At 45.3% G+C, this 25666-nt stretch overlaps 1 protein-coding gene across 1 annotated transcript in view; it reads right to left on the reverse strand.

The window, feature by feature from the left end:
- The window catches only part of LOC143793853 (transmembrane protein 17B-like), a 29852-nt gene extending 17092 nt beyond the window's left edge, over window positions 1-12760 (reverse strand). The window contains exons 1-2 of the mRNA XM_077280814.1: window positions 12504-12760; window positions 5646-5749 (exon numbers count right to left, since the gene is read on the reverse strand). Of these exons, the coding sequence (XP_077136929.1) occupies window positions 5646-5749; window positions 12504-12621 (222 nt within the window). The 5' untranslated portion in view covers window positions 12622-12760. The remainder of the gene's footprint in view (window positions 1-5645; window positions 5750-12503) is intronic.
- Between the last annotated feature and the right edge of the window lie 12906 nt (window positions 12761-25666).

Here is a 25666-nt window from a genome sequence, read left to right on the forward strand (position 1 = left end):
TAATCCACATATGAACATGGTTTTTCATATAAACCCCCCAGCCCCGAGATAATAGGTCTACCTGGTGGTAAACTGATGGATTTGTGTATTTTAGGTACCAAATACAGGGTTGGGGTTATTGGGTGAGTTGTAGTTAGGAAGTCCCGCTCCCTCTGGTTGATAATGCCACAGGAAAAGGCCCTTCCCAATAGCTTGTCAAATTGTGTTTTGAAAATAGATGTGGGATCTGCTGGTAGTCTAAGATAGTGTTGCGTATTATCCAATTGGCGCCTGGCTTCCTGGCAGTACATCTCCTTGGGCCACAATACTATGTTTCCACCCTTGTCTGCTTCCTTAATTTCCAGGGTGTCATTGTTTCTTAAATTTGATAATGCTGTTTTTTCTTCTGCAGTTAGATTATTTTGACTGTTCTTATCCAATCGTAGTTTTTTTATATCTTGGCATGTGGTTTCAAAGAATACCTGTATGGCTGGACATAATGTAAATTTTGGGGTTGCCTGGGACGGTAATCTGCCACCAAACCTCTTTCTTCCCTGTGTATTCTCATTTTCCGTCAATAAGTCTAAAAGGTCTCTAAATGTCTGTCTGTCCTGTCCAACCGCTTTAAGGAACGTGGATATCCTAAGAAAACCATCTCTGGAGCCTTTGAGTTCTCAAGAACTAGGACAAGGGAGGAGGCTCTCAAGCCCAGGGTAAGAGCAGAATCCAACAAAATTAATTTGATCACCAAATTTCACAATCAGTGGAATGATATTTATTGTATTCTGAAAAACAATTGGGGGATTCTAAGAAGTGAGCCTAAGCTTAGACCATTCATTGGAGATAAACCCAAAATGGTGGCTAGGAGGGCGAGAAACCTAAAAGACCACTTAACAAATAGTCATTTTAAACGCCCTGCCACCAAAATAACAACAAAAATTAGGCATTCAAACAGGGGCTCTTTCCCCTGTGGCAGTTGCTCAATCTGCCCACGGATGATTGCAGGCAGGGGGGTTGGTGTCCACAATCTGCCCACGCAGGTGCAGTCAAGGGCGTACTTCAATTGCCGCACACGGAACTTGGTTTACGCCCTTACATGCGGCTGCGATAAAATCTATGTAGGGCAGACCACGCAGGAGCTCCGACGGAGAGCCCAGCAGCATTTATCTAACATTGCCACCGCCAGGACGGACAGGTCTAAGGGCAAGGTGATTTCATCTGTGGCAAAACATTTTCTGGAAATGCATGCTGGGTCAGGGGATTCCCTGAGGGTCATGGGTTTGGAGAAAGTTAATGTCAACATCAGAGGTGGGAACCCAGTGGAGGACCTCCTTCGCCGTGAGGCAAGGTGGATTTATGAATTGGATTGTTTGGTACCACAGGGTCTCAATGAGGAATTGCTATACTCGGGCTTTTACAAGAAAAAATAGCCTTGGGATGTGCTCATCCTGAATGAGAGTAAAAATGGGGGGAGTTGTACATGGGAAACCATGCATTTTTGTTTCTTATTTTTTGCTTTCTATGTGTGTTTTTTATCTCTTTTCCTCCCGTTTCTTTTCAGCTTAAGATTACATCACTGTACAACAAACACAAGAAGAAGTTTTTGACAACATAACAAAAGATTGAGTTTATGAGAGAATATGGTACAACCCAATACTGGATTGGATTGGAGAAATTACAAAAATATATATAAATTAATATTTTTTTTTTTTTTTTTTTTTTTTTTTTTTTTTTTTTTTTTTTTTTTTTTCCCATGTGGCTTTGCTTCCCTATGAATTGGGGTTAACATTTACTATGGATCACCCTTCTGTCTTTGATGGCTATGTATTTAGGATTTATGGAAAAATACTCTAAGGATAGTATGCTCCAATATAAGTGTATAAAGTGGTATGACTTATCCTCTAGTAGCGCGTAAACAAAGTGACCAATAGTGATTGAAACATATGGTGTGTGTGGATGTGTAGGGCGCCCTTATTGCATGCACCAATGGTGATTATAAGGGCATAAGAAAATATGGTGAAACTGCCCAGAGCTCACCCAACATAGGGGCATGCAGCACATATATATATATAGAAGCGCACTAATCCTAATGTGGTTGCAATCACTTTTGGCTGCGCAAGCGCATATAAGAGGAAGGGGAATCTGGTGTGAAAAAAACGCTTCCAATGGGAAACTCTTAGAGATACAAATGATAGGGGCAACTACCGCAGCATGTGTATAAATCAGCATACACGCCACGGGTATTACAATGGGTTAGCCAGATAAAGGCAACCTATGAGAATAAACCATGGCTGCGCAAGCGCATACAGCAATAAGGGGAACTTATACAAAACGCCGTATAGAAAGGGGAAAAAGCATTTCCCGGCGCAGGCGCATTAATATACATGACCCAAAGAGCTCCACTTCCGGGTCACTCCGGGATATGTGTATCCCTCCAACTGCAAGCCGCGTCTCACAGCTGAGACGAAACAATAAATCTAAGGTATTTATAAATAGATACAAAACACCCACCACAGGCATTACCACCTTGAGGAAGACACAAGCTGTGTGTCGGAACGCGTGGGTCCCGAACCTTGCCTGGACTGTACTTACAACTTAGGACCATTAGGACGGTAGCTGACGGTGTGACGGTATAGGGTGAAGTATGGACGGTGCCTAAACTAAACAGAGCACTTTTTGTATTTGGCCGATATATTTAGGCCGAGGGGAATGAATATGCACATTTAATTGTATCTTTGGATTTTTATGCACATTGGGACATCTGATGTTGGTGTATTCTGTCCCCTGTGAGATTATGTATAACATATTGAGTTCCATCCTAGTCTGCACCTAATGGTTCAAATATATGTATATGGATGAATAAGGGATATAGTATTGGTTCCTTCACCATACAATGATACCTTTATAGTCGGGCAACAAGATATATTACATTAATCTACCCTATATATATATATTTGTGTACTCTGATATTTGAACATGCTATTGTTTGGATCTAACAAATATTTTCCAATGTGGAACAGGTTTTAAATGTTTTTAACAGTGTGTAATGTCTGGTCCCTTTTTCTTTGGGTGTGTTGTGTTAAATTAAATAAAATCTATATATTTTTTTGAAATAACTGGTGTTTTGTGTGGTGATCCTACAAGTATATGCATGTATCTGTTTTTCTTATATGGTTGATACTTATGTGTTCTACATGCATAGTGGTGATCCCAGACAAGTATCATTATTTTTGCAAGATTTTGTGATGGTGCCCACTTAAACAAATATAATATATACAGGGTAAACATTGGGTTACTAAGCGCAGGGCCGCGCTTAGTAACCCGATGTTTACCCTGGTTACCAGTGTAAAATGTAAAAAAAACAAACAGTACATACTCACCTTCGCGTCCCCCGGCGTCCGCTTCCCACACTGACTGAGCGCCGTAAAGTGAAAGTGAAAGTACAGCACAGCGGTGACGTCACCGCTCTGCTATTAGGGCCGGCGCTCAGTCAGTGCAGGAAGCGGACGCCGGGGGACGCGAATGTAAGTATGTACTGTTTGGTTTTTTTACATTTTACGCTGGTAACCAGGGTAAACATCGGGTTACTAAGCGCGGCCCTGCGCTTAGTAACCCGATGTTTACCCTGGTTACCCGGGGACCTCGGCATCGTTGGTCGCTGGAGAGCGGTCTGTGTGACAGCTCTCCAGCGATCAAACAGCGACGCTGCAGCGATCGGCATCGTTGTCGCTATCGCTGCAGCATCGCTTAATGTGAAGGTACCTTTAGACTGTTGTCCAAACCCGTTGATATTGGTGGGTTTGTTTGACATTAGGGTATGTTTTCACGGTCAGGAAACGCTGCTTGTTTGACGCTGCGCAGAGCTGCAGCGTCAAACAAGCAGCGTCCAGATGTTCCAGCATAGTGGAGGGGATTTTATGAAATCCCGTCTCCACTATGCGTGGAAACCCGCACGCGGCGGCCCTGCGACTCCGGACATGCTGCGCGTCTTTTCAGATTGCAGCATGTCCGTACACCTTGCGGGGACGCAGCGTCCCCGCAAGGCATATCACAGGGCCCTATGGGACAGAGCGATCATCCCGGATGTGAAGAGTTAACACATCCGGCATGATCGCGTCCCAGAAAGGGGGACCGCCGGCCATCCTGAACGTGGAGACATAGCCTTAGTCTTAGGGTATGTGTCCACGTTCAGGATTGCTTCAGGATTTGGTCAGGATTTTATGCAGGTAAAATCCTGACCAAATCTGCACCTGAGGTCACTGGCAGGTCACCTGCATTGTCCTTGAGTTTTTTCTGCATTGTAAGGACATGCTGCGTTCTTAAAAGACGTGCCGCATGTGAGTTTTCTCGGGTGTGCCGCATGCGTCTTTTACTGCAAAGTGGAGACAGGATTTCATGAAATCCCCTCCACTATGCTGTAACATCTGGACGCTGTGTTTTTTATGCATGCTGCTCAATGCTGCGTCAAAAACGCAGCGTTTCCTGAACGTGGACACATACCCTTAGGGTATGTGTCCACGTTCAGGATTGCATCAGGATTTGGTCAGGATTTTTCATCAGTATTTGTAAGCCAAAACCAGGAGTGGGTGATAAATACAGAAGTGGAGCATATGTTTCTATTATACTTTTCCTCTAATTGTTCCACTCCTGGTTTTGGCTTACAAATACTGATGGAATATCCTGACCAAATCCTGATGCAATCCTGAACGTGGACACATACCCTTAGGGTATGTGTCCATGTTCAGGTTTGCTTCAGGCTTTGGTCAGGATTTTATGCAGGTAAAATCATGACCAAAAATGCACCTGCGTGTTTTGCTCATTGTAGCAACATGCTGCGTTCTGAAAAAACACAACGCATGTGCGTTTTTGCGGGAAAAACGCATGCGTTTTTTAATGCACAGTGGATACTGGATTTCATTAAATCCCCTCCACTATGCTGTAACATATGGACGCTGCGTTTTTGACGCTGCGGCTCAACGCTGCGTCAAAAACTCAGCATTTCCTGAACGTGGACACATATCCTTAGCGTATCAGTGCTGATCTGGCTCTCAATGCCCAGGGCATGGTTAAAGCCACTGCCCACTATGTGCGGAGTGGTAACCGAAGCTGCGCTGGCTGAACATCTATGACTGAAAGTCCTGAGGATGCCGGGAGGTATAAAGTTAACGTCCTCCCGGCAGCGGGGCTCTCATTGCCGTGGCCGCAATGCTTCAGAACAGTATTAATCCCATATCTGCACTTTAATAGCATTCTGTGACACGACGAGGTTCCCTTTAAAGATTTCCATTGTTTCCATTTGACAGTTTATGCTGTAAGATGATAACTGTTCGATCGTGTTCATGACATTTTAGATCAATTTTTAGTAGACCTGATAATCCCACTGCAATTTTGTGAAAGGAAGTTGCTAATCCAGACATTATTCAGGCTAACGAAAGGCCTTTGCTATCAAAATATGCTCCCTACTTTCCAAACCGCCTCCCTGTTGCACATCGTTAATTACTAATGGGCACCTTGCAGTTTGAGTAGAGCTGGCCTAAGGGGCTATTGGTCATATAGAGAATGGAAATACTATTTTAAACCGTCACTGAATATTCCGAAAGATCAAGAGTATATTAAAGGGAACCTGTCATTTCCCCCCCCCCAAACTAAATCTACTGTATCCTCACCTTCAGCTCCAGCATGATGACCTCAGAAATAAACCATATAGGAAAGAAAAGCACATTAAAATACAAGGCCATCTGTAGTGGAAGGCTTGACACTACTTCATGTCCTGCAGAAACACAAGAGGCAGGGATTATTAGGCTAAGTTCACACTGGGCGTTTTTGCTGCGCTTTTTTTTTATGCTAATTTTCAGCTGCGTTGTACAGTAACAGCAAAGCCTATGAGATTTCAGAATTCTCATGCATACACATTTAGTTTTTTGTCATCAGTATTTTGTGCTCTGCATATTTTTGGGACACAGAGTATGTCCCTTATTTCAGCATTTTTTCAGCATTTTTCACCCATTGACTTGAATGGGTTTCGAAAAAATGGTAGAAAAAAAAAAACCGCACCATAAATGCACGTATCAAGTTTTGCCTCGTTTTTTGTGCCAAAACCTATACAATGGGACTTTTTTTTCAACACTAAACTTAATCAGCTTGCACAAGAGACAAATCTAGCATGCCAGAAACACAGCAAAAAAAAAAAAAAAACACAAAAAAAACCCTCAAGAAAAACCTGCTTTTTTTCTGCAGCTCCTTTCATGCCAAAAGATCAGGTTTTGCCGCAGGAAAAAAAAAAAAAAAACACTTAGGCCAGCGTCACACTTGGCGTAAGACAATACGGTCCATATTTTACGGCCGTAATACGGAGAAATGTTCCCAAAATAGTGATCCGTAGTCAGGGTGTGTCAGCGTATTTTGCGCATGGCATCCTCCGTATGTAATCCGTATGGCATCCGTACTGCGAGATTTTCGCGCAGGCTTGCAAAACCGACATCTAATGGATTTATGTGCTCAAATGTTCGGGAAAACATATATACAGTATATATATATATATATATATATATATATATATATATGTCATTGAGACACATATATATATATTCTGTGTTTAGATTTCATTCAGCGCGATATCTGTGAAAAGCCGGTAATTCAATTGCCGGCTTTTCATTTCTCCTGCACAAACCCGACAGGATATGAGACATGGTTTACATACAGTAAACCATCTCATATCCCCTTTTTTTTGCATATTCCACACTACTAATGTTAGTAGTGTGGATGTGCAAAATTTCAGCGCTGTAGCTGCTAAAATAAAGGGTTAAATGGCGGAAAAAATTGGCGTGGGCTCCCGCGCAATTTTCTCCGCCAGAATGGTAAAGCCAGTGACTGAGGGCAGATATTAATAGCCAGGAGAGGGTCCATGGTTATTGGCCCCCCCCGTGGCTACAAACATCTGCCCCCAGCCACCCCAGAAAAGGCACATCTGGAAGATGAGCCTATTCTGGCACTTGGCCATTCTCTTCCCACTCCCTGTAGTGGTGGGATATGGGGTAATGAAGGGTTAATGCCACCTTGCTATTGTAAGGTGACATTAAGCCAGATTAATAATGGAGAGGCGTCAATTATGACACCTATCCATTATTAATCCAATTGTTTGAAACGGTTAAAAAACACACACACACACACACACACACACACATGATTTAAAAGTATTTTAATGAAATAAACACACAGGTTGTTTTAATATTTTATTGCTCTCTCAATCCATTTGCAGGCCCTCGCTTGGCAAAATAATAAACGCACAAGATACATACCCTCAGCTGAACCGTCACGTCCCACGATGTAATCCATCTGAAGGGGTTAAAATAATTTACAAGCAGGAGCCCAGGAGCAGCTGTGTGCTCGTGCTTGTAATTCCCCGGCGAATGAATGAAATGTAGGTCATTGACCTACATTTCCTTCAGTCGCGGTAATGCGCTCCCTGGTGGATGTCCTCATATGACCTGGAGCGTGGGAAAAAGGTCCCAGGCTGCAGTTCATGAGAACATCCAGCAGGGGCGCATCACCGCGACTCAATGTAAGTACAGATCCAGCTTTCCTTTCAGCACCTGGGGGATTACAGACACGAGCGAGTGGTTTATCGCAGCTCGTGCCTGTAATATTAGTTAACCCCTTCAGATGGATTACCTCGTGGTACGTGATCGGACATCAGAAGGTATGTATCTTGTGCGTTTATTATTTTGCCAAGCGAGGGCCTGCAAATGGATTGAGAGAGCAATAAATTATTAAAACAACCGCTGTGTTTATTTCATTAAAATACTTTTAAATCATGTGTGTGTGTGTGTTTTTTAACCCTTTCAAACAATTGGATTAATAATGGATAGGTGTCATAATTGACACCTCTCCATTATTAATCTGGCTTAATGTCACCTTACAATAGCAAGGTGGCATTAACCCTTCATTACCCCATATCCCACTGCTACACGGGAGTGGGAAGAGAGTGGCCAAGTGCCAGAATAGGCTCATCTTCCAGATGTGCCTTTTCTGGGGTGGCTGGGGGCAGATGTTTGTAGCCACGGGGGGGCCAATAACCATGGACCCTCTCTAGGCTATTAATATCTGCCCTCAGTCACTGGCTTTACCATTCTGGCGGAGAAAATTGCGCGGGAGCCCACGCCAATTTTTTCCGCCATTTAACCCTTTATTTTAGCAGCTACAGCGCTGAAATTTTGCACATCCACACTACTAACATTAGTAGTGTGGAATATGCAAAAATAAATGGGGATATGAGATGGTTTACTGTATGTAAACCATGTCTCATATCCTGTCGGGTTTGTGCAGGAGAAATGAAAAGCCGGCAATTGAATTACCGGCTTTTCACTAACACCGTTGCGTATTTCTCGCAAGTCACACTGCTGGTCCGTGTGGAATCCGTATTTTTCTCGCCCCCATAGACTTTCATTGGCAATTTTTTTGCGCAATGTGCTGACAAACGCAGCATGCTGCGATTTTGTACGGCCGTAGAAAGCCGTATAATACTGAACCGTAATATACGGCTGATAGGAGCAGCCCCATTGAGAATAATTGTGCCGTTTATTTTGCGAGTTTTACGTACGTAATTTCTGCGCTCTTACGTCCGTAAAACTCGCCAGTGTGACGCCGGCCTTAGTGGGAACTTACTCTTGGGTCGGGGTCACACTTGCAAGTGTGATGCGAGAGACTTGCATAGAAATACATGCAGCCACACTCTCCGGTCCGAGTGTCGGCGGCAGTGCCGGGTATTGATGCGCAAGTTTCACTCATCACACTTGCAAGTGGGACCCCGGTCTTTGAGTTATTGAGAAAATTTGAGAAATTTATTATAAGCACCATTATGGGAAGCTGCCATTTTGGACACATTTATAATAGAGTTGTTTTGTTTTTAACGGTGTTGTTAAGGATTTAGAACAACATTGTTACCTTCTGTCAAAATTAGCCAAATCCCCGTCTTCAGATTGAGTCTGGCGTCGCGGCTCAGCTCTATTGATTCAATGGTACAGAGCTGTGATATCAAATATACAACCTGTAGTTAAGGTTGATGCTGCTTTTGAAAGCAAGATACCGTTGTCAATCTTTAGGCTGGCGTATTGCATCCGATGCGAGATCATCGGATGCGATATGCTAATGACCCTCGGTTCCTGCTCGCAGCAGAGCAGGAGCCGAGTGTCATGTGTCTGTGCTCCGATTCTCTCGCACAGGGAGGATCGGAGCACAGCTGCGGAGGAGGCGGAGAAATGAATTTCTCCATCTCCTCCATTGCTGGGGTCCGCTTATAACGCACGTCACTCGGATGATATCCAAGTGATGTGCGTTGTCTCACTCGCACCCATAGGCTTATATGGGTGCGAGTGAGCCCAGAGTTTTCCTCGGTCCGAGACAATCGCAGCATGCTGCGATTGTCTCGCACCGAGGAAAACGGCCGACAAAAAGTCGGCTGCTGGGAGCTGCCCCATAGCTTAACATTTTTATCGCATTGCACTAGGCCATTTAAAACGCCACTGTGACGCCGGCCTTATAGCTTAGGATGCTTTCACACATCGTTTTTTTGCCGTGAGGTACAATCCGGCGAATTTTGAAAAAAAAAAGAATTGAGCAAAAGTTGCCGCCGGATCCGTTTTTTTCTCACAGACTTGTATTAGCGATGGATTGTGACATATGGCCTCACGTTTCATCCATTTTTCGCCGTATCCGTCAAAAATTGTTTTTACGGTGGCCGGAGAAAACGGACATAGTAAAGTTTTTTGTGTCCATAGAAAAAACAGACAGCGACGGATCCGTCGCCGACCGTCGTTTGTTAGAATGGAAGCCTATGGTGCCAGATCCGTCAAATGACAGAATCTGGCGACGGATTCTGTTTGTTTTTTTTAAACTGATTTTATTTATTTTTTTTAGGATCCAATTATCTGGATCAGTTAGTCGGATCCGTCGAAAAAACGGATCAGTTGCATCAGTTTTTCACAATCTGAGAAGGATCTGGTTTTTTTCAGCATTCAACGGATTGTGACTGATGGCAAAAAACTGATGTGTGAAAGCAGCCTTAGGCCGGCGTCACACTGGCGAGTTTTACAGACGTATGAGCACAGAAAATACATCCGTATAATACGCATAACACACGGCCCAATGATTCTCTATGTCCCAGCTCCTATCAGCCGTATTTTACGGATCCGTATTATACGGTCTTCTACGGCCGTAGAAAATCGCAGCATGCTGCGTTTGTCACCGTATTGCGCAAAAAAATACGGATTACACACGGACCAGCAGTGTGACTTGCGAGAAATACGCAGCGGTGTTCTATAGAAAAGCCGGTAATTCAATTGCCGGCTTTTCATTTCTCCTTCACAAACCCGACAGGATATGAGACATGGTTTACATACAGTAAACCATCTCATATCCCTTTTTTTTTTGCATATTCCACACTACTAATGTTAGTAGTGTGTATGTGCAAAATTTGGGCGCTGGAGCTTGTAAAATAAAGGGTTAAATCGTGGAAAAAATTGGCGTGGGCTCCCGCGCAATTTTCTCCGCCAGAGTGGTAAAGCCAGTGACTGAGGGCAGATATTAATAGCCTAGAGAGGGTCCATGGTTATTGGCCCCCCGGCTACAAACATCTGCCCCCAGCCACCCCAGAAAAGGCACATCTGGAAGATGCGCCTATTCTGGCACTTGGCCTCTCTCTTCTCACTCCCCTGTAGTTGTGGGATATGGGGTAATGAAGGGTTAATGTCACCTTGCTATTGTAAGGTGACATTAAGCCAGATTTAACCCTTTATTTTACAAGCTACAGCGCCCAAATTTTGCACATACACACTACTAACATTAGTAGTGTGGAATATGCAAAAAAAAAAGGGATATGAGATGGTTTACTGAATGTAAACCATGTCTCATATCATGTCGGGTTCGTGAAGGAGAAATGAAAAGCCGGCAATTGAATTACCGGCTTTTCACATATCTCGCGCTGAATTAAATATAAATACAGTATATATATATATATATATATATATATATATATATATATATGTGTCTCAATGTCTCAATGACGTATATATATATATATATATATATATATATATATATGTGTATATATATACGTTTTTACGAACATTTGAGCACATAAATCCATTAGATGTCGGTTTTGCAAGCCTGCGAGAAAATATCGCACTACGGATGCCATACGGATTACATACGGAGGATGCCATGCGCAAAATACGCTGCATCACCCTGCCTACGGATGACATATGGATCACTACTTTGGCAACATTTTTGCGTATTACGGCCGTAAAAAACGGACCGTATTTACATACGCTGAGTGTGACGCCGGCCTAAGAAGTAAACCTTCTCCTGGTAGAGAGTGCCCAGTCAGTGCAGTGAGACTTAAGGCCCCGTCACACATAGCGATTTACCAACGATCACGACCAGCGATACGACCTGGCCGTGATCGTTGGTAAGTCGTTGTGTGGTCGCTGGGGAGCTGTCACACAGACAGCTCTCTCCAGCGACCAACGATCAGGGGAACGACTTCGGCATCGTTGAAACTGTCTTCAACGATGCCGAAGTCCCCCTGCAGCACCCGGGTAACCAGGGTAAACATCGGGTTACTAAGCGCAGGGCCGCGCTTAGTAACCCGATGTTTACCCTGGTTACCAAAAAAAACAAACAGTACATACTCGCCTTTCGGTGTCCGTCAGGTCCCTTGCCGTCTACTTCCTGCTCTGACTGAGTGCCGCCGTACAGTGAGAGCAGAGCGCAGCGGTGACTTCACCGCTGTGCTGTACTTTCACTTTCACTTTGCGGCGCTCAGTCAGTGTGGGAAGCAGACGGCAAGGGACCTGACGGACATCAGATGGTGAGTATGTACTGTTTGGGTTTTTTTACATTTATATGCTGGTAACCAGGGTAAACATCGGGTTACTAAGCGCGGCCCTGCGCTTAGTAACCCGATGTTTACCCTGGTTACCAGTGAAGACATCGCTGGATCGGTGTCACACACACCGATTCAGCGATATCAGCGGGACCTCAAGGACCAAAAAACGGCCCAGGCCATTCCGACACGACCAGCGATCTCGCAGCAGGGGCCTGATCGCTGGTACGTGTCACACATAGCGAGATCGCTACTGAGGTCGCTGTTGCGTCACAAAACTTGTGACTCAGCAGCGATCTCACTAGCGATCTCGCTATGTGAGACGGGGCCTTTAGAGGCCATGCAATGCTCCAAAGAAGAGAAAACCTCTGTATGCTTGAATATGAAATCAGAGAGGCTCCATGGATCTGGATGAGCCCTATTAGAGCTCTGTACAGCAAGAAATCCTTCTACACAGGTCATTATATATTACATTGGCCACAGCATTTGTATATTTAAGGTATTACATAAATAATTCTGATTGGGGAACAAAATGCATAGAAGTATATAAAAAAACTCAACAGATCAGCACTATATGGGACTGAGCTGAGTCCTGAGTAGATGACTTCTATACCCCATAAATATAGAAAACATAGATCATTACCTCTGTGATAAGGAAGACTTTCTTGACAATCCCTAGTTTTGTTCTGGATGAAGAAAGAACCACTGATGCTTGCAAGACCATGGCGGATATTACGTGGCAGGGGAGTATGAAGAGACATGGTCAAAACTCATGCTTCTCAACACAGTCTTTCTCTTCTTAACAGACGGGATTAATCCAGGCTTGTTTGCTAATTGTGATGTCTTAATAGGATTTCAATCTGCTGCCAAACTGAGATTAGCCAACTGTTTTTTAGTAGACAGATGCAATTTATGAAAGTTGAAGTTTTGATATATGGAGTGATTATGCCAAAAATATCCTAAATAAATATTCTATATACTGTACCATGTTCTCCGGTCATTTAAAAGTTTTGTTATATTGTTTACTACTTGGTAATGATCAGAAAGAACAAACTATTAATTTCAGAACAAAAGAATTCCTTGCTACCGTACTGAAAAAGTTTGACGATAATACTGTTGCTGCATTCCTCAGAAATCAGCGTTTTCTCTATCCCCCATGATGGCACCACGGAGAGAGGGGTCCGCCCCCAGGGACAGGAAACCTACAGGTGAAAAAGGGCGTACCTCTCTCCCACATCAGTTGGTTTCCTGTCCCTGACAGGGAACCTACAGCACGTACCTGAAGATCCTTCGTGGAACCAGGGGCTGATCCAGTTCGGTTCCTGGCAGGGGGCGCCCTGTCACGGCTGGGTCGAGCGGTTTTTCTCCCCCCCTTTTTTCCTTCCCTGAAGCACCACCGCTGGGGTCGGCGGACCTGGAGGGTGAGTGAGGAGGGGAAGGCAGTGAAGAGGATTAAGTCTGCCTTCCCCAAAGAAAAAAAAAAAGTTGGAGGAAGGAGGCAGGTGGCGGCGGTCACCGAGATAGCCTCCGTACCGCGGCGCATGGGGGTAGCGGCGGCTACCGACCCATGGGGTCCCAGACGAGATGCCGGTGGAGCTGGAGGCCAGACACGCGGGACCGCTGGAACGCCGGCGCCATCGCCGCCAGGGCAGGAGCATGTGTGCTGGCGGGCGCCGGCAGGAGACGCTGAGTGGCACTGGAGGATGGTGGCGGTGGCCACCGACAGGTATAACTGCAATAAAGGCAGCGGCGGCTGCGGCGGTACTTCTGACACCCCCAGGAGCCGGCGGCCAGCAGGGCGTACAGCAGAGAGTGGCGCGCGAGACTGGCCGCAAGTTAGTGCGCAGGTGCGACGGGAGCACTTCCGGGTCAGTGCAGGGGCACCTGGAAAACCGGAAGTTAGGAGCTGCGAGCAGGGAATTTCAACAGCTGAGCAGCCTGGAATCGCTGCTCAGCTATTCTCACTGAAAAACAGTGTGGAGACTATGAGCGACCAGGAGCAGCAGGATGCGCAGGAGGTTATACAGTTATCTCCTGAGCAAGCGCAGGTACAGCGGCACCAGCGCACACAGCATCAGCGCAAGGGAAACACTTCCTCCCAGCAGCGCAGCAGCAGTGGACGCTCAGGATCACAACGCAGCCGAGCTTCTGCGAAAACCACGCGACCTGTGACGAATCCAGCGGTGGATATAGTTCCCAGGCCCGAGACGGTATCTCTTGTCCACAGGAGGGTGAGTGATCTACGTGAAAGTCCTGAGTTTAATACAGAGTCACTCTTTTCTTCTAGGGAAAGAAATGCGTAACCAAATCAAAGCACAGGGTATGTACTATATGCCCGGAAGAGTTACCTTCCTCATGGGAGAAAAAGCTATGCAGCAATTGCATAGAAAAAACAATTCAGGAAGAATCCCCGGCGTTTGCCTCAAACTTAAAATCACTAATAAGGAGCCAGGTGGAAAGCGCCCTTAAGGGCGTTAAGACCGCAAAGAAAAAACGCAAATCAAGCCATAGGTCTCCTGAATCCAGTATGGACGAGTCGGAAAGTGAAATATCCGATTCTAGTGATTCATCAGATTCCGAATCCTCTTCGCTATCTTCAGAAGGGGGACGCAGTTGCTTCCCTATCGAAGAGACAGACGCCCTTGTGAAAGCTGTCAGGGCAACAATGGGTCTGGTAGACGAACGCCCTAAAAAAAGGCGCAGGATATAATGTTCAGTGGTCTGGAACAAAAGAAAAGGAGAGCGTTCCCAATAAATGAAAAGATTCACTCCCTAATTAAAAGAGAATGGAAGAAACCAGACAAAAAAGTTCTCTTAACCCCTAAGAGAAAATACCCCTTCGACGACCCAGCCTGCTCATCCTGGATAAGGCGCCAAAATTGGATGTGGCCATAGCAAAGGCCTCTAAAAAATTTGCCCTGCCATTCGAGGACATGGGTACCTTAAAGGACCCAATGGACAAAAAAGCCGAGACTTTCTTAAAAAAACTCCTGGGAAGCAGCAGGAGGTGGATTAAAACCGGCCATTGCCGCCACTTGTACTGCCCATGCTTTAATGGTATGGCTCGAGCACTTAGATTCCCAATTAAAAGAAAAGGTCTCAAGAGAGACAATTCAAAAGTCAGTGTCTGTTATGAAAGGTGCGGCAGCATTTTTGGCCAACGCATCAGTAGATTCAGCCAGACTGGCGGCTAGGTCAGCTTCCTTTTCAAATGCCGCAAGAAGTGCCCTGTGGCTAAAATGCTGGCCAGGGGATTTGCAAACAAAACCAAATTATGCTCAATACCATGTGAAGGCGAGTTCTTATTTGGGTCAACGTTGGATACATCCTAGACAAAGCCGGGGATAAGAAAAAATCTTTTCCCAGGTTCCCCAATCAGTTTTACAGGCGTCCTTTTCGGAGCAGAAAGTTCATGCGGAGAAAACCCCCAAAAGGGAACAAAGATGTTTGGGAGGACAGAAGAAATAAGAACAAAGGCTTCATATTCAACAAGCCGCCCCCCCCCCGACAATAAAAAATCACAATGAAGGTATTCCGCAGGTCGGAGGGAGATTGACCTGTTTTCTTCCAGCCTGGGAAAAAATTTCAAACAGTACCTGGATACTAAGCATAATAAGAGAAGGTCTCAAACTGAAATTCCACACCCCTCCCGGCAATTCATTCATGATAACACCTCAGAGACAATCATACGAACAGTCAGCTCTTCAGGAAGAGATTTTGAACTTAATTCAGAAGGGAGTGTTACAAGAAGTCTCCTACCAGGAAAAAGGTATGGGCTTCTACTCTCCCCTCTTCCTTCACAGGAAACCGGACGGATCGCACAGGGCGATCATAAATCTCAAAAGATTAAACAATTTCCTCGAGATTCAACATTTCAAAATGGAGACAATAAAATCTTGTGTAAAGATGCTCTTTCCCTTGTGCTTCATGACTGTTCTAGATTTACGAGACGCGTATTACCATGTGCCTATCCACAACAACCATCAAAAATACCTCAGACTGGCAGTGACTATCCAGGGGGAAGTGAAACACTACCAATTCAGGGCTCTCCCCTTCGGGTTAGCCATCGCACCACGGGTGTTCACAAAAATAATCAGAGGTAATGGCCCACATACGGGAACAGAATGTTCTAATAGTTCCCTATCTGGACGATCTCTTGGTGGTAGGAACTTCATCCCAACATTGCAAACAACAGTTGGAGATGGTCATGGCTTCACTGACGAGTCTAGGTTGGCTACTAAACATACCCAAATCCAGAATAGTGCCTACCCAGGTACAGGAGTACTTAGGGATAGTCCTAGACTCGACCACACAGAAATGCTATCTTCCACAGGGGAAGATCCAAAAAATGACACAGATAGTGTTACAGATGACAACATCCCCGGTCACTACTCTAAGAAAAGCGATATCCCTGCTAGGATCTATGACCGCCTGTATCCCGGCAGTACAGTGGGCACAATGTCACACCCGGAACCTGCAATGGGAAACATTAGATTCAAGCATGTCTCTGCGCGGAAATTTAGACGGGCGATTAAGTATCTCGTCAAACACGATACACTCCCTACTATGGTGGGCAGACCCGATGAATTTAACCAAAGGGGTTCCTTGGGCACTACCGACGGAAAAAATCCTAACGACAGATGCAAGCCCCTGGGGGTGGGGAGCGCACATAGACGATCAAGTGGCACAGGGGAATTGGAGCCAAAATCAACAGCTAGCCTCTTCAAACATGAAAGAACTGTTAGCGGTAAAACTGGCCCTAACGCACTTTCTAAATCTCATTTGCTCCCATCACGTAAAAATCTTTTCAGACAACCAAGTAGTGGTAGCATACCTAAACCACCAAGGGGGCACCAGGTCTCAAGCATTAATGGGGGTAACCCAATCCATATTCCACATAGCAGAACACAATCTAAAATCCCTGACAGCTCTCCACATAAAAGGTTCAGAAAACCGAACTGCAGATTTCTTGAGCAGGACATGCTTAAAACAAGGGGAGTGGGAGCTAAAACAATTAGTGTTCAACCAGATCATAAAACGTTGGGGACATCCAGAAATAGACCTGTTTGCGAACAGTCAAAACAAGAAAGTAGACACATTCTGCTCAATCGATCCCCGGGGGGGCCCAGTAGCGCTAGACGCCTTCACAATTCCCTGGAACTATCGTCTCGCCTACGCGTTTCCCCCGATATCCCTCATTCCCTTAGTGCTGAGAAAGATTCGGGAGGACGGAGCAACAGTGATAGTAATAGCTCCATTCTGGCCCCGCAGAGTATGGTTTTCGTGGCTAAGAAAAATGTCCATATCAAGCCCTTGGGTCCTACCAGACACTCCGAACCTGTTATCCCAGGGACCAGTTTTCCACCCCAATGTAAAGAGCCTACACATGACAGCTTGGCTTTTGAAAAGAAGCTACTAAGCAATAAGGGTTTCTCCCCCAGTCTAGTATCCACTCTATTACAGAGTAGGAAACTTGTAACCACCAAAATATATGGGAAAGTGTGGAAAAAATTCATGTCAGTATCCGGCGCAGACCCAACAGGGGAAATCCCAATACAGAAAATCCTTGAGATCCTGCAAAAGGGACTAGAAAAAGGTCTAGCTACAAACACTCTAAAGGTTCAAGTAGCAGCCTTGGGGGCTTTGTACAACCATGATCTAGCCAGAAATCGCTGGATCATGAGGTTCATTAGAGCTTCAAGTAGGTCCAGGCCTATTCCCCTCCATACTTCTCCTCCCTGGGATCTAAACCTTGTTCTAAATGCTCTAACCAAACCTCCCTTCGAGCCCCTGGCAGACGCTTCTTTAAAAATTTTATCTCTAAAAACCACACTCTTGGTAGCCTCGGCCCGTTGCGTTAGCGATATACAAGCGCTGTCTGCATGCCCACCCTTTACTCAGATTCTCGAAGATAGAGTCATTCTTAAGACTGACCCGGCTTACCTCCCTAAAATGTTGTCACAATTTCATAGAACCCAAGAGATCTCTTTGCCCTCCTTTTGTCCCAGCCCCAAAAATGAGGGGGAAAAAACATTGCATACCCTAGATGTAAAAAGGTGTCTGGTCCAATATCTGTCAGCCACTAGGGAGTGCAGGAAGGATAGGGCTCTGTTTGTCTGCTTCCAGGGTCCACGGAAGGGACAGAAAGCATCGAAAGCCACGTTGGCGAGGTGGATAAGAGACGCCATCACTCTATCCTACTCATCCTGTGGGGCAACCATTACGGAGAATATAAAAGCCCATTCAACCAGAGCAGTGGCATCATCCTGGGCGGAGAGAGCTGGCGCATCAATACAACAGATATGTAGAGCTGCCATTTGGTCTTCCCAATCTACATTTTTCAAACATTACCGCTTAGACTTGACCTCCTCAGATCTCACCTTTGGGCGAAGGGTTCTAGAGGCAGTGGTCCCTCCCTAAGAGTTACAATCTATGCAAATCTCTCTGTGGTGCCATCATGGGGGATAGAGAAAATCGTAGTTACTTACCGATAATGGTATTTCTCTGATCCCATGATGGCACCCGTATATTCCCTCCCTTTTCACACACAGGTGTGCACACTATAATGTATTAGTCATTAGCTTAGTCACGGTGCCTCTGTTAAGTTAAATTGGTTAAGTTTTAATTTGTGCAAATGTTGAGTTGCAGCTGAAATTCTGTATAAAGGCTCTGTAAACCAACTGATGGGGGAGAGAGGTACGCCCTTTTTCACCTGTAGGTTTCCTGTCCCTGGGGGCGGACCCCTCTCTCTGTGGTGCCATCATGGGATCAGAGAAATACCGTTATCGGTAAGTAACTACGATTTTCATTCACAGATGATGTTAAGTGTTCCGGGCATGGCAAGTCTCTGCTTTCTAAGGCCTCATTCACACGTCAGTATTTTTTGATCAGTATTTGTATGCCAAAACCAGGAGTGGAACTTTCAAAGAATAACTATAAGTGAAGGATTGACAACTGGCCTCTGTTTTGGAGACACTCCTGTTATGGTTCTCAATGGCAAGAGAACATAGCCCAGCAAACATAAGTACTAGCTCTTGGAAGGATGGAAACTAAACTGACCATGAACTAAACCTGCCGCACAACTAACAGTAGCCGGGTAGCGTTGCCTACGTTTTTTATCCCTAGACGCCCAGCGCCGGCCGGAGGACTAACTAATCCTGGCAGAGGAAAATATAGTCCTGGCTCACCTCTAGAGAAATTTCCCCGATAGGCAGACAGAGGCCCCCACATATATTGGCGGTGATTTTAGATGAAATGACAAACGTAGTATGAAAATAGGTTTAGCAAAATTGAGGTCCGCTTACTAGATAGCAGGAAGACAGAAAGGGCACTTTCATGGTCAGCTGAAAACCCTATCAAAATACCATCCTGAAATTACTTTAAGACTCTAGTATTAACTCATAACATCAGAGTGGCAATTTCAGATCACAAGAGCTTTCCAGACACAGAAACGAAACTACAGCTGTGAACTGGAACAAAATGCAAAAACAAACGAGGACTAAAGTCCAACTTAGCTGGGAGTTGTCTAGCAGCAGGAACATGCACAGAAAGGCTTCTGATTACAATGTTGACCGGCATGGAAGTGACAGAGGAGCAAGGTTAAATAGCGACTCCCACATCCTGATGGAAACAGGTGAAAAGAGGGGATGATGCACACCAGTTCAATTCCACCAGTGGCCACCGGGGGAGCCCAAAATCCAATTTCACAACAGTACCCCCCCCTCAAGGAGGGGGCACCGAACCCTCACCAGAACCACCAGGGCGATCAGGATGAGCCCTATGAAAGGCACGGACCAGATCGGAGGCATGAACATCAGAGGCAGTCACCCAAGAATTATCCTCCTGACCGTATCCCTTCCATTTGACCAGATACTGGAGTTTCCGTCTGGAAACACGGGAGTCCAAGATTTTTTCCACAACGTACTCCAACTCGCCCTCAACCAACACCGGAGCAGGAGGCTCAACGGAAGGCACAACCGGTACCTCATACCTGCGCAACAATGACCGATGAAAAACATTATGAATAGAAAAAGATGCAGGGAGGTCCAAACGGAAGGACACAGGGTTAAGAATCTCCAATATCTTGTACGGGCCGATGAACCGAGGCTTAAACTTAGGAGAAGAAACCCTCATAGGGACAAAACGAGAAGACAACCACACCAAGTCCCCAACACAAAGCCGAGGACCAACCCGACGCCGGCGGTTGGCAAAAAGCTGAGTCTTCTCCTGGGACAACTTCAAATTGTCCACTACCTGCCCCCAAATCTGATGCAACCTCTCCACCACAGCATCCACTCCAGGACAATCCGAAGATTCCACCTGACCAGAAGAAAATCGAGGATGAAACCCCGAATTACAGAAAAAAGGAGACACCAAGGTGGCAGAGCTGGCCCGATTATTGAGGGCAAACTCCGCTAAAGGCAAAAAAGCAACCCAATCATCCTGATCTGCAGACACAAAACACCTCAAATATGTCTCCAAGGTCAGATTCGTCCGCTCGGTCTGGCCATTAGTCTGAGGATGGAAAGCAGACGAGAAAGACAAATCTATGCCCATCCTAGCACAGAATGCTCGCCAAAATCTAGACACGAACTGGGTTCCTCTGTCAGAAACGATATTCTCCGGAATACCATGCAAACGGACCACATTTTGAAAAAACAGAGGAACCAACTCGGAAGAAGAAGGCAACTTAGGCAGGGGAACCAAATGGACCATCTTAGAGAAACGGTCACACACCACCCAGATGACAGACATCTTCTGAGAAACAGGAAGATCCGAAATAAAATCCATCGAGATGTGCGTCCAGGGCCTCTTCGGGATAGGCAAGGGCAACAACAATCCACTAGCCCGAGAACAACAAGGCTTGGCCCGAGCACAAACGTCACAAGACTGCACAAAGCCTCGCACATCTCGAGACAGGGAAGGCCACCAGAAGGACCTTGCCACCAAATCCCTGGTACCAAAGATTCCAGGATGACCTGTCAACGCAGAAGAATGAACCTCAGAAATGACTTTACTGGTCCAATCATCAGGAACAAACAGTCTACCAGGTGGGCAACGATCAGGTCTATCCGCCTGAAACTCCTGCAAGGCCCGCCGCAGGTCTGGAGAAACGGCAGACAATATCACTCCATCCTTAAGGATACCTGTAGGTTCAGAGTTACCAGGGGAGTCAGGCTCAAAACTCCTAGAAAGGGCATCCGCCTTAACATTCTTAGAACCCGGCAGGTAGGACACCACAAAATTAAACCGAGAGAAAAACAACGACCAGCGCGCCTGTCTAGGATTCAGGCGTCTGGCGGACTCAAGATAAATTAGATTTTTGTGGTCAGTCAATACCACCACCTGATGTCTAGCCCCCTCAAGCCAATGACGCCACTCCTCAAAAGCCCACTTCATGGCCAAAAGCTCCCGATTCCCAACATCATAATTCCGCTCGGCGGGCGAAAATTTACGCGAGAAAAAGGCACAAGGTCTCATCACGGAACAATCGGAACTTCTCTGCGACAAAACTGCCCCAGCTCCGATTTCAGAAGCGTCGACCTCAACCTGAAAAGGAAGAGCAACATCAGGCTGACGCAACACAGGGGCGGAAGAAAAGCGGCGCTTAAGCTCCCGAAAGGCCTCCACAGCAGCAGGGGACCAATCAGCAACATCAGCACCCTTCTTAGTCAAATCAGTCAATGGTTTAACAACATCAGAAAAACCAGCAATAAATCGACGATAAAAGTTAGCAAAGCCCAAAAATTTCTGAAGACTCTTAAGAGAAGAGGGTTGCGTCCAATCACAAATAGCCTGAACCTTGACAGGATCCATCTCGATGGAAGAGGGGGAAAAAATATATCCCAAAAAGGAAATCTTTTGAACCCCAAAAACGCACTTAGAACCCTTCACACACAAGGAATTAGACCGCAAAACCTGAAAAACCCTCCTGACCTGCTGGACATGAGAGTCCCAGTCATCCGAAAAAATCAAAATATCATCCAGATACACAATCATAAATTTATCCAAATAATCACGGAAAATGTCATGCATAAAGGACTGAAAGACTGAAGGGGCATTTGAAAGACCAAAAGGCATCACCAAATACTCAAAGTGGCCCTCGGGCGTATTAAATGCGGTCTTCCACTCATCCCCCTGCTTAATTCGCACCAAATTATACGCCCCACGGAGATCTATCTTAGAGAACCACTTGGCCCCCTTTATGCGAGCAAACAAATCAGTCAGCAGTGGCAACGGATATTGATATTTAACCGTGATTTTATTCAAAAGCCGATAATCAATACACGGTCTCAAAGAGCCATCTTTCTTAGCCACAAAGAAAAAACCGGCTCCTAAGGGAGATGACGAAGGACGAATATGTCCCTTTTCCAAGGACTCCTTTATATATTCTCGCATAGCAGCATGTTCAGGCACAGACAGATTAAATAAACGACCCTTAGGGTATTTACTACCCGGAATCAAATCTATGGCACAATCGCACTCCCGGTGCGGAGGTAATGAACCAAGCTTAGGTTCTTCAAAAACGTCACGAAATTCAGTCAAGAATTCAGGAATCTCAGAGGGAATAGATGATGAAATGGAAACCACAGGTACGTCCCCATGCGTCCCCTTACATCCCCAGCTTAACACAGACATAGCTTTCCAGTCAAGGACTGGGTTATGAGATTGCAGCCATGGCAATCCAAGCACCAACACATCATGTAGGTTATACAGCACAAGAAAGCGAATAATCTCCTGATGATCCGGATTAATCCGCATAGTTACTTGTGTCCAGTATTGTGGTTTATTACTAGCCAATGGGGTGGAGTCAATCCCCTTCAGGGGTATAGGAGTTTCAAGAGGCTCCAAATCATACCCACATTGTTTGGCAAAGGACCAATCCATAAGACTCAAAGCGGCGCCAGAGTCGACATAGGCATCCGCGGTAATAGATGATAAAGAACAAATCAGGGTCACAGATAGAATAAACTTAGACTGTAAAGTGCCAATTGAAACAGACTTATCAAGCTTCTTAGTACGCTTAGAGCATGCTGATATAACATGAGTTGAATCACCGCAATAGAAGCACAACCCATTTTTTCGTCTTAAATTCTGCCGTTCACTTCTGGACAGAATTCTATCACATTGCATATTCTCTGGCGTCTTCTCAGTAGACACCGCCAAATGGTGCACAGGTTTGCGCTCCCGCAGACGCCTATCGATCTGGATAGCCATTGTCATGGACTCATTCAGACCCGCAGGCACAGGGAACCCCACCATAACATCCTTAATGGCATCAGAGAGACCCTCTCTGAAATTCGCCGCCAGGGCGCACTCATTCCACTGAGTAAGCACAGCCCATTTACGGAATTTCTGGCAGTATATTTCAGCTTCGTCTTGCCCCTGAGATAGGGACATCAAGGCCTTTTCCGCCTGAAGCTCTAACTGAGGTTCCTCATAAAGCAACCCCAAGGCCAGAAAAAACGCATCCACATTGAGCAACGCAGGATCCCCTGGAGCCAATGCAAAAGCCCAATCCTGAGGGTCGCCCCGGAGCAAGGAAATCACAATCCTGACCTGCTGAGCAGGATCTCCAGCAGAGCGAGATTTCAGGGACAAAAACAACTTGCAATTATTTTTAAAATTTTGAAAGCAAGATCTATTCCCCGAGAAAAATTCAGGCAAAGGAATTCTAGGTTCAGATATAGGAACATGAACAACAAAATCTTGTAAATTTTGAACTTTCGTGGTGAGATTATTCAAACCTGCAGCTAAACTCTGAATATCCATTTTAAACAGGTGAACACAGAGCCATTCCAGGATTAGAAGGAGAGAGAGAGAGAGAAAGGCTGCAATATAGGCAGACTTGCAAGAGATTCAATTACAAGCACACTCAGAACTGAAGGGAAGGGGAAAAAAAAAAAAAAAAATCTTCAGCAGACTTCTCTTTTCTCTCCTTTCTCTGTCAATTAATTTAACCCTTTTTGGGCCGGTCAAACTGTTATGGTTCTCAATGGCAAGAGAACATAGCCCAGCAAACATAAGTACTAGCTCTTGGAAGGATGGAAACTAAACTGACCATGAACTAAACCTGCCGCACAACTAACAGTAGCCGGGTAGCGTTGCCTACGTTTTTTATCCCTAGACGCCCAGCGCCGGCCGGAGGACTAACTAATCCTGGCAGAGGAAAATATAGTCCTGGCTCACCTCTAGAGAAATTTCCCCGATAGGCAGACAGAGGCCCCCACATATATTGGCGGTGATTTTAGATGAAATGACAAACGTAGTATGAAAATAGGTTTAGCAAAATTGAGGTCCGCTTACTAGATAGCAGGAAGACAGAAAGGGCACTTTCATGGTCAGCTGAAAACCCTATCAAAATACCATCCTGAAATTACTTTAAGACTCTAGTATTAACTCATAACATCAGAGTGGCAATTTCAGATCACAAGAGCTTTCCAGACACAGAAACGAAACTACAGCTGTGAACTGGAACAAAATGCAAAAACAAACGAGGACTAAAGTCCAACTTAGCTGGGAGTTGTCTAGCAGCAGGAACATGCACAGAAAGGCTTCTGATTACAATGTTGACCGGCATGGAAGTGACAGAGGAGCAAGGTTAAATAGCGACTCCCACATCCTGATGGAAACAGGTCAAAAGAGGGGATGATGCACACCAGTTCAATTCCACCAGTGGCCACCGGGGGAGCCCAAAATCCAATTTCACAACACACTCCTGGTTTTGGCATACAAATACTAATCAAAAAATACTGACTTGTGAATGAGGTCTAAGGTTGTTTCCAGCCAAGCACCAGCATATTAAGTTTAATTGATAACTTACTGTCTGTGTCAAACAAGGCGTAAGAGCTGCGTTGCAGACAGTACCTGACAGCGGCCGGTACATGTTGAATGCAGCTGTGCTTTGCAGCTCCATTCAAAGTGTTTACATCCAGATGTTGCCGGAGCAAATACCAGCTGATCAGTGGGGTTGCCGGTGTCAGACACCCTTAGATTTGATAATGATGACCGAACAACGCCTTTAATCCTTAAGGAGTTAAAAGAATTTAACATTACAATATACTGAAAAAGAGCATGGACCGCACCTCCTAAAATCATACATTGATCTAATGCCGCTAAGCAAAAATATATAAAGCTGAACATGAGGTTCTTAGTTTAACATTCTGATCAGACTGTATGAAGCCCACTGCCATGTCACAGCAAACCTCTTAGAGGGTCCGTATCGCCCTAACAGAGCGGAGTCGTGCGCTTGCCCCTGAAGAAGCTAGTTCACCTGGCGACACACGTTGGGCACATCCTGTGCCCTTGTCTCCTCCATTATCCTCACTTGCAGCATTATTGCTCATAGGATTTTTCCCTTTGTGGGTATTATTTGGCTGACCTCCAGGTAGTATGCTGATTCACGGTCCACTGCTGGACACTGTTTTTTCAATGTTTGCATCCCTTTGATTTTGGGAGTATGTACTTTGTCACACTGGGCTTATTTCAGAGTCATCTCTATCTGGTTATTCACTAGCATGCATTAATGGTATCTCAGTTGGACTATTTTTGTCCCCCTTTATTTCCTTGGTTGGCACACCAGCATTTTATGGGCTAAATGTAAATGCTGCTAACATTTCTCCATTGTGCTTACTTGGACGGGTACCAACTATAAACATTGCTACTTTATGTATCCACAGTGTGATTTTTGAATTTCTGCTGTGAATTTGGGGGTTTGGCAGAGGCACAGCACTATTATTGGCTATCGTGTTGTTACATGTGGTTATAAATGTTTTTAACTTTGCAGTGTCGTAGTCGAGATCTAAT

This window comes from Ranitomeya variabilis, chromosome 1 (genome assembly GCF_051348905.1).
Source record: "Ranitomeya variabilis isolate aRanVar5 chromosome 1, aRanVar5.hap1, whole genome shotgun sequence".
In the NCBI taxonomy this organism is placed as follows: Eukaryota; Metazoa; Chordata; class Amphibia; order Anura; family Dendrobatidae; genus Ranitomeya; species Ranitomeya variabilis.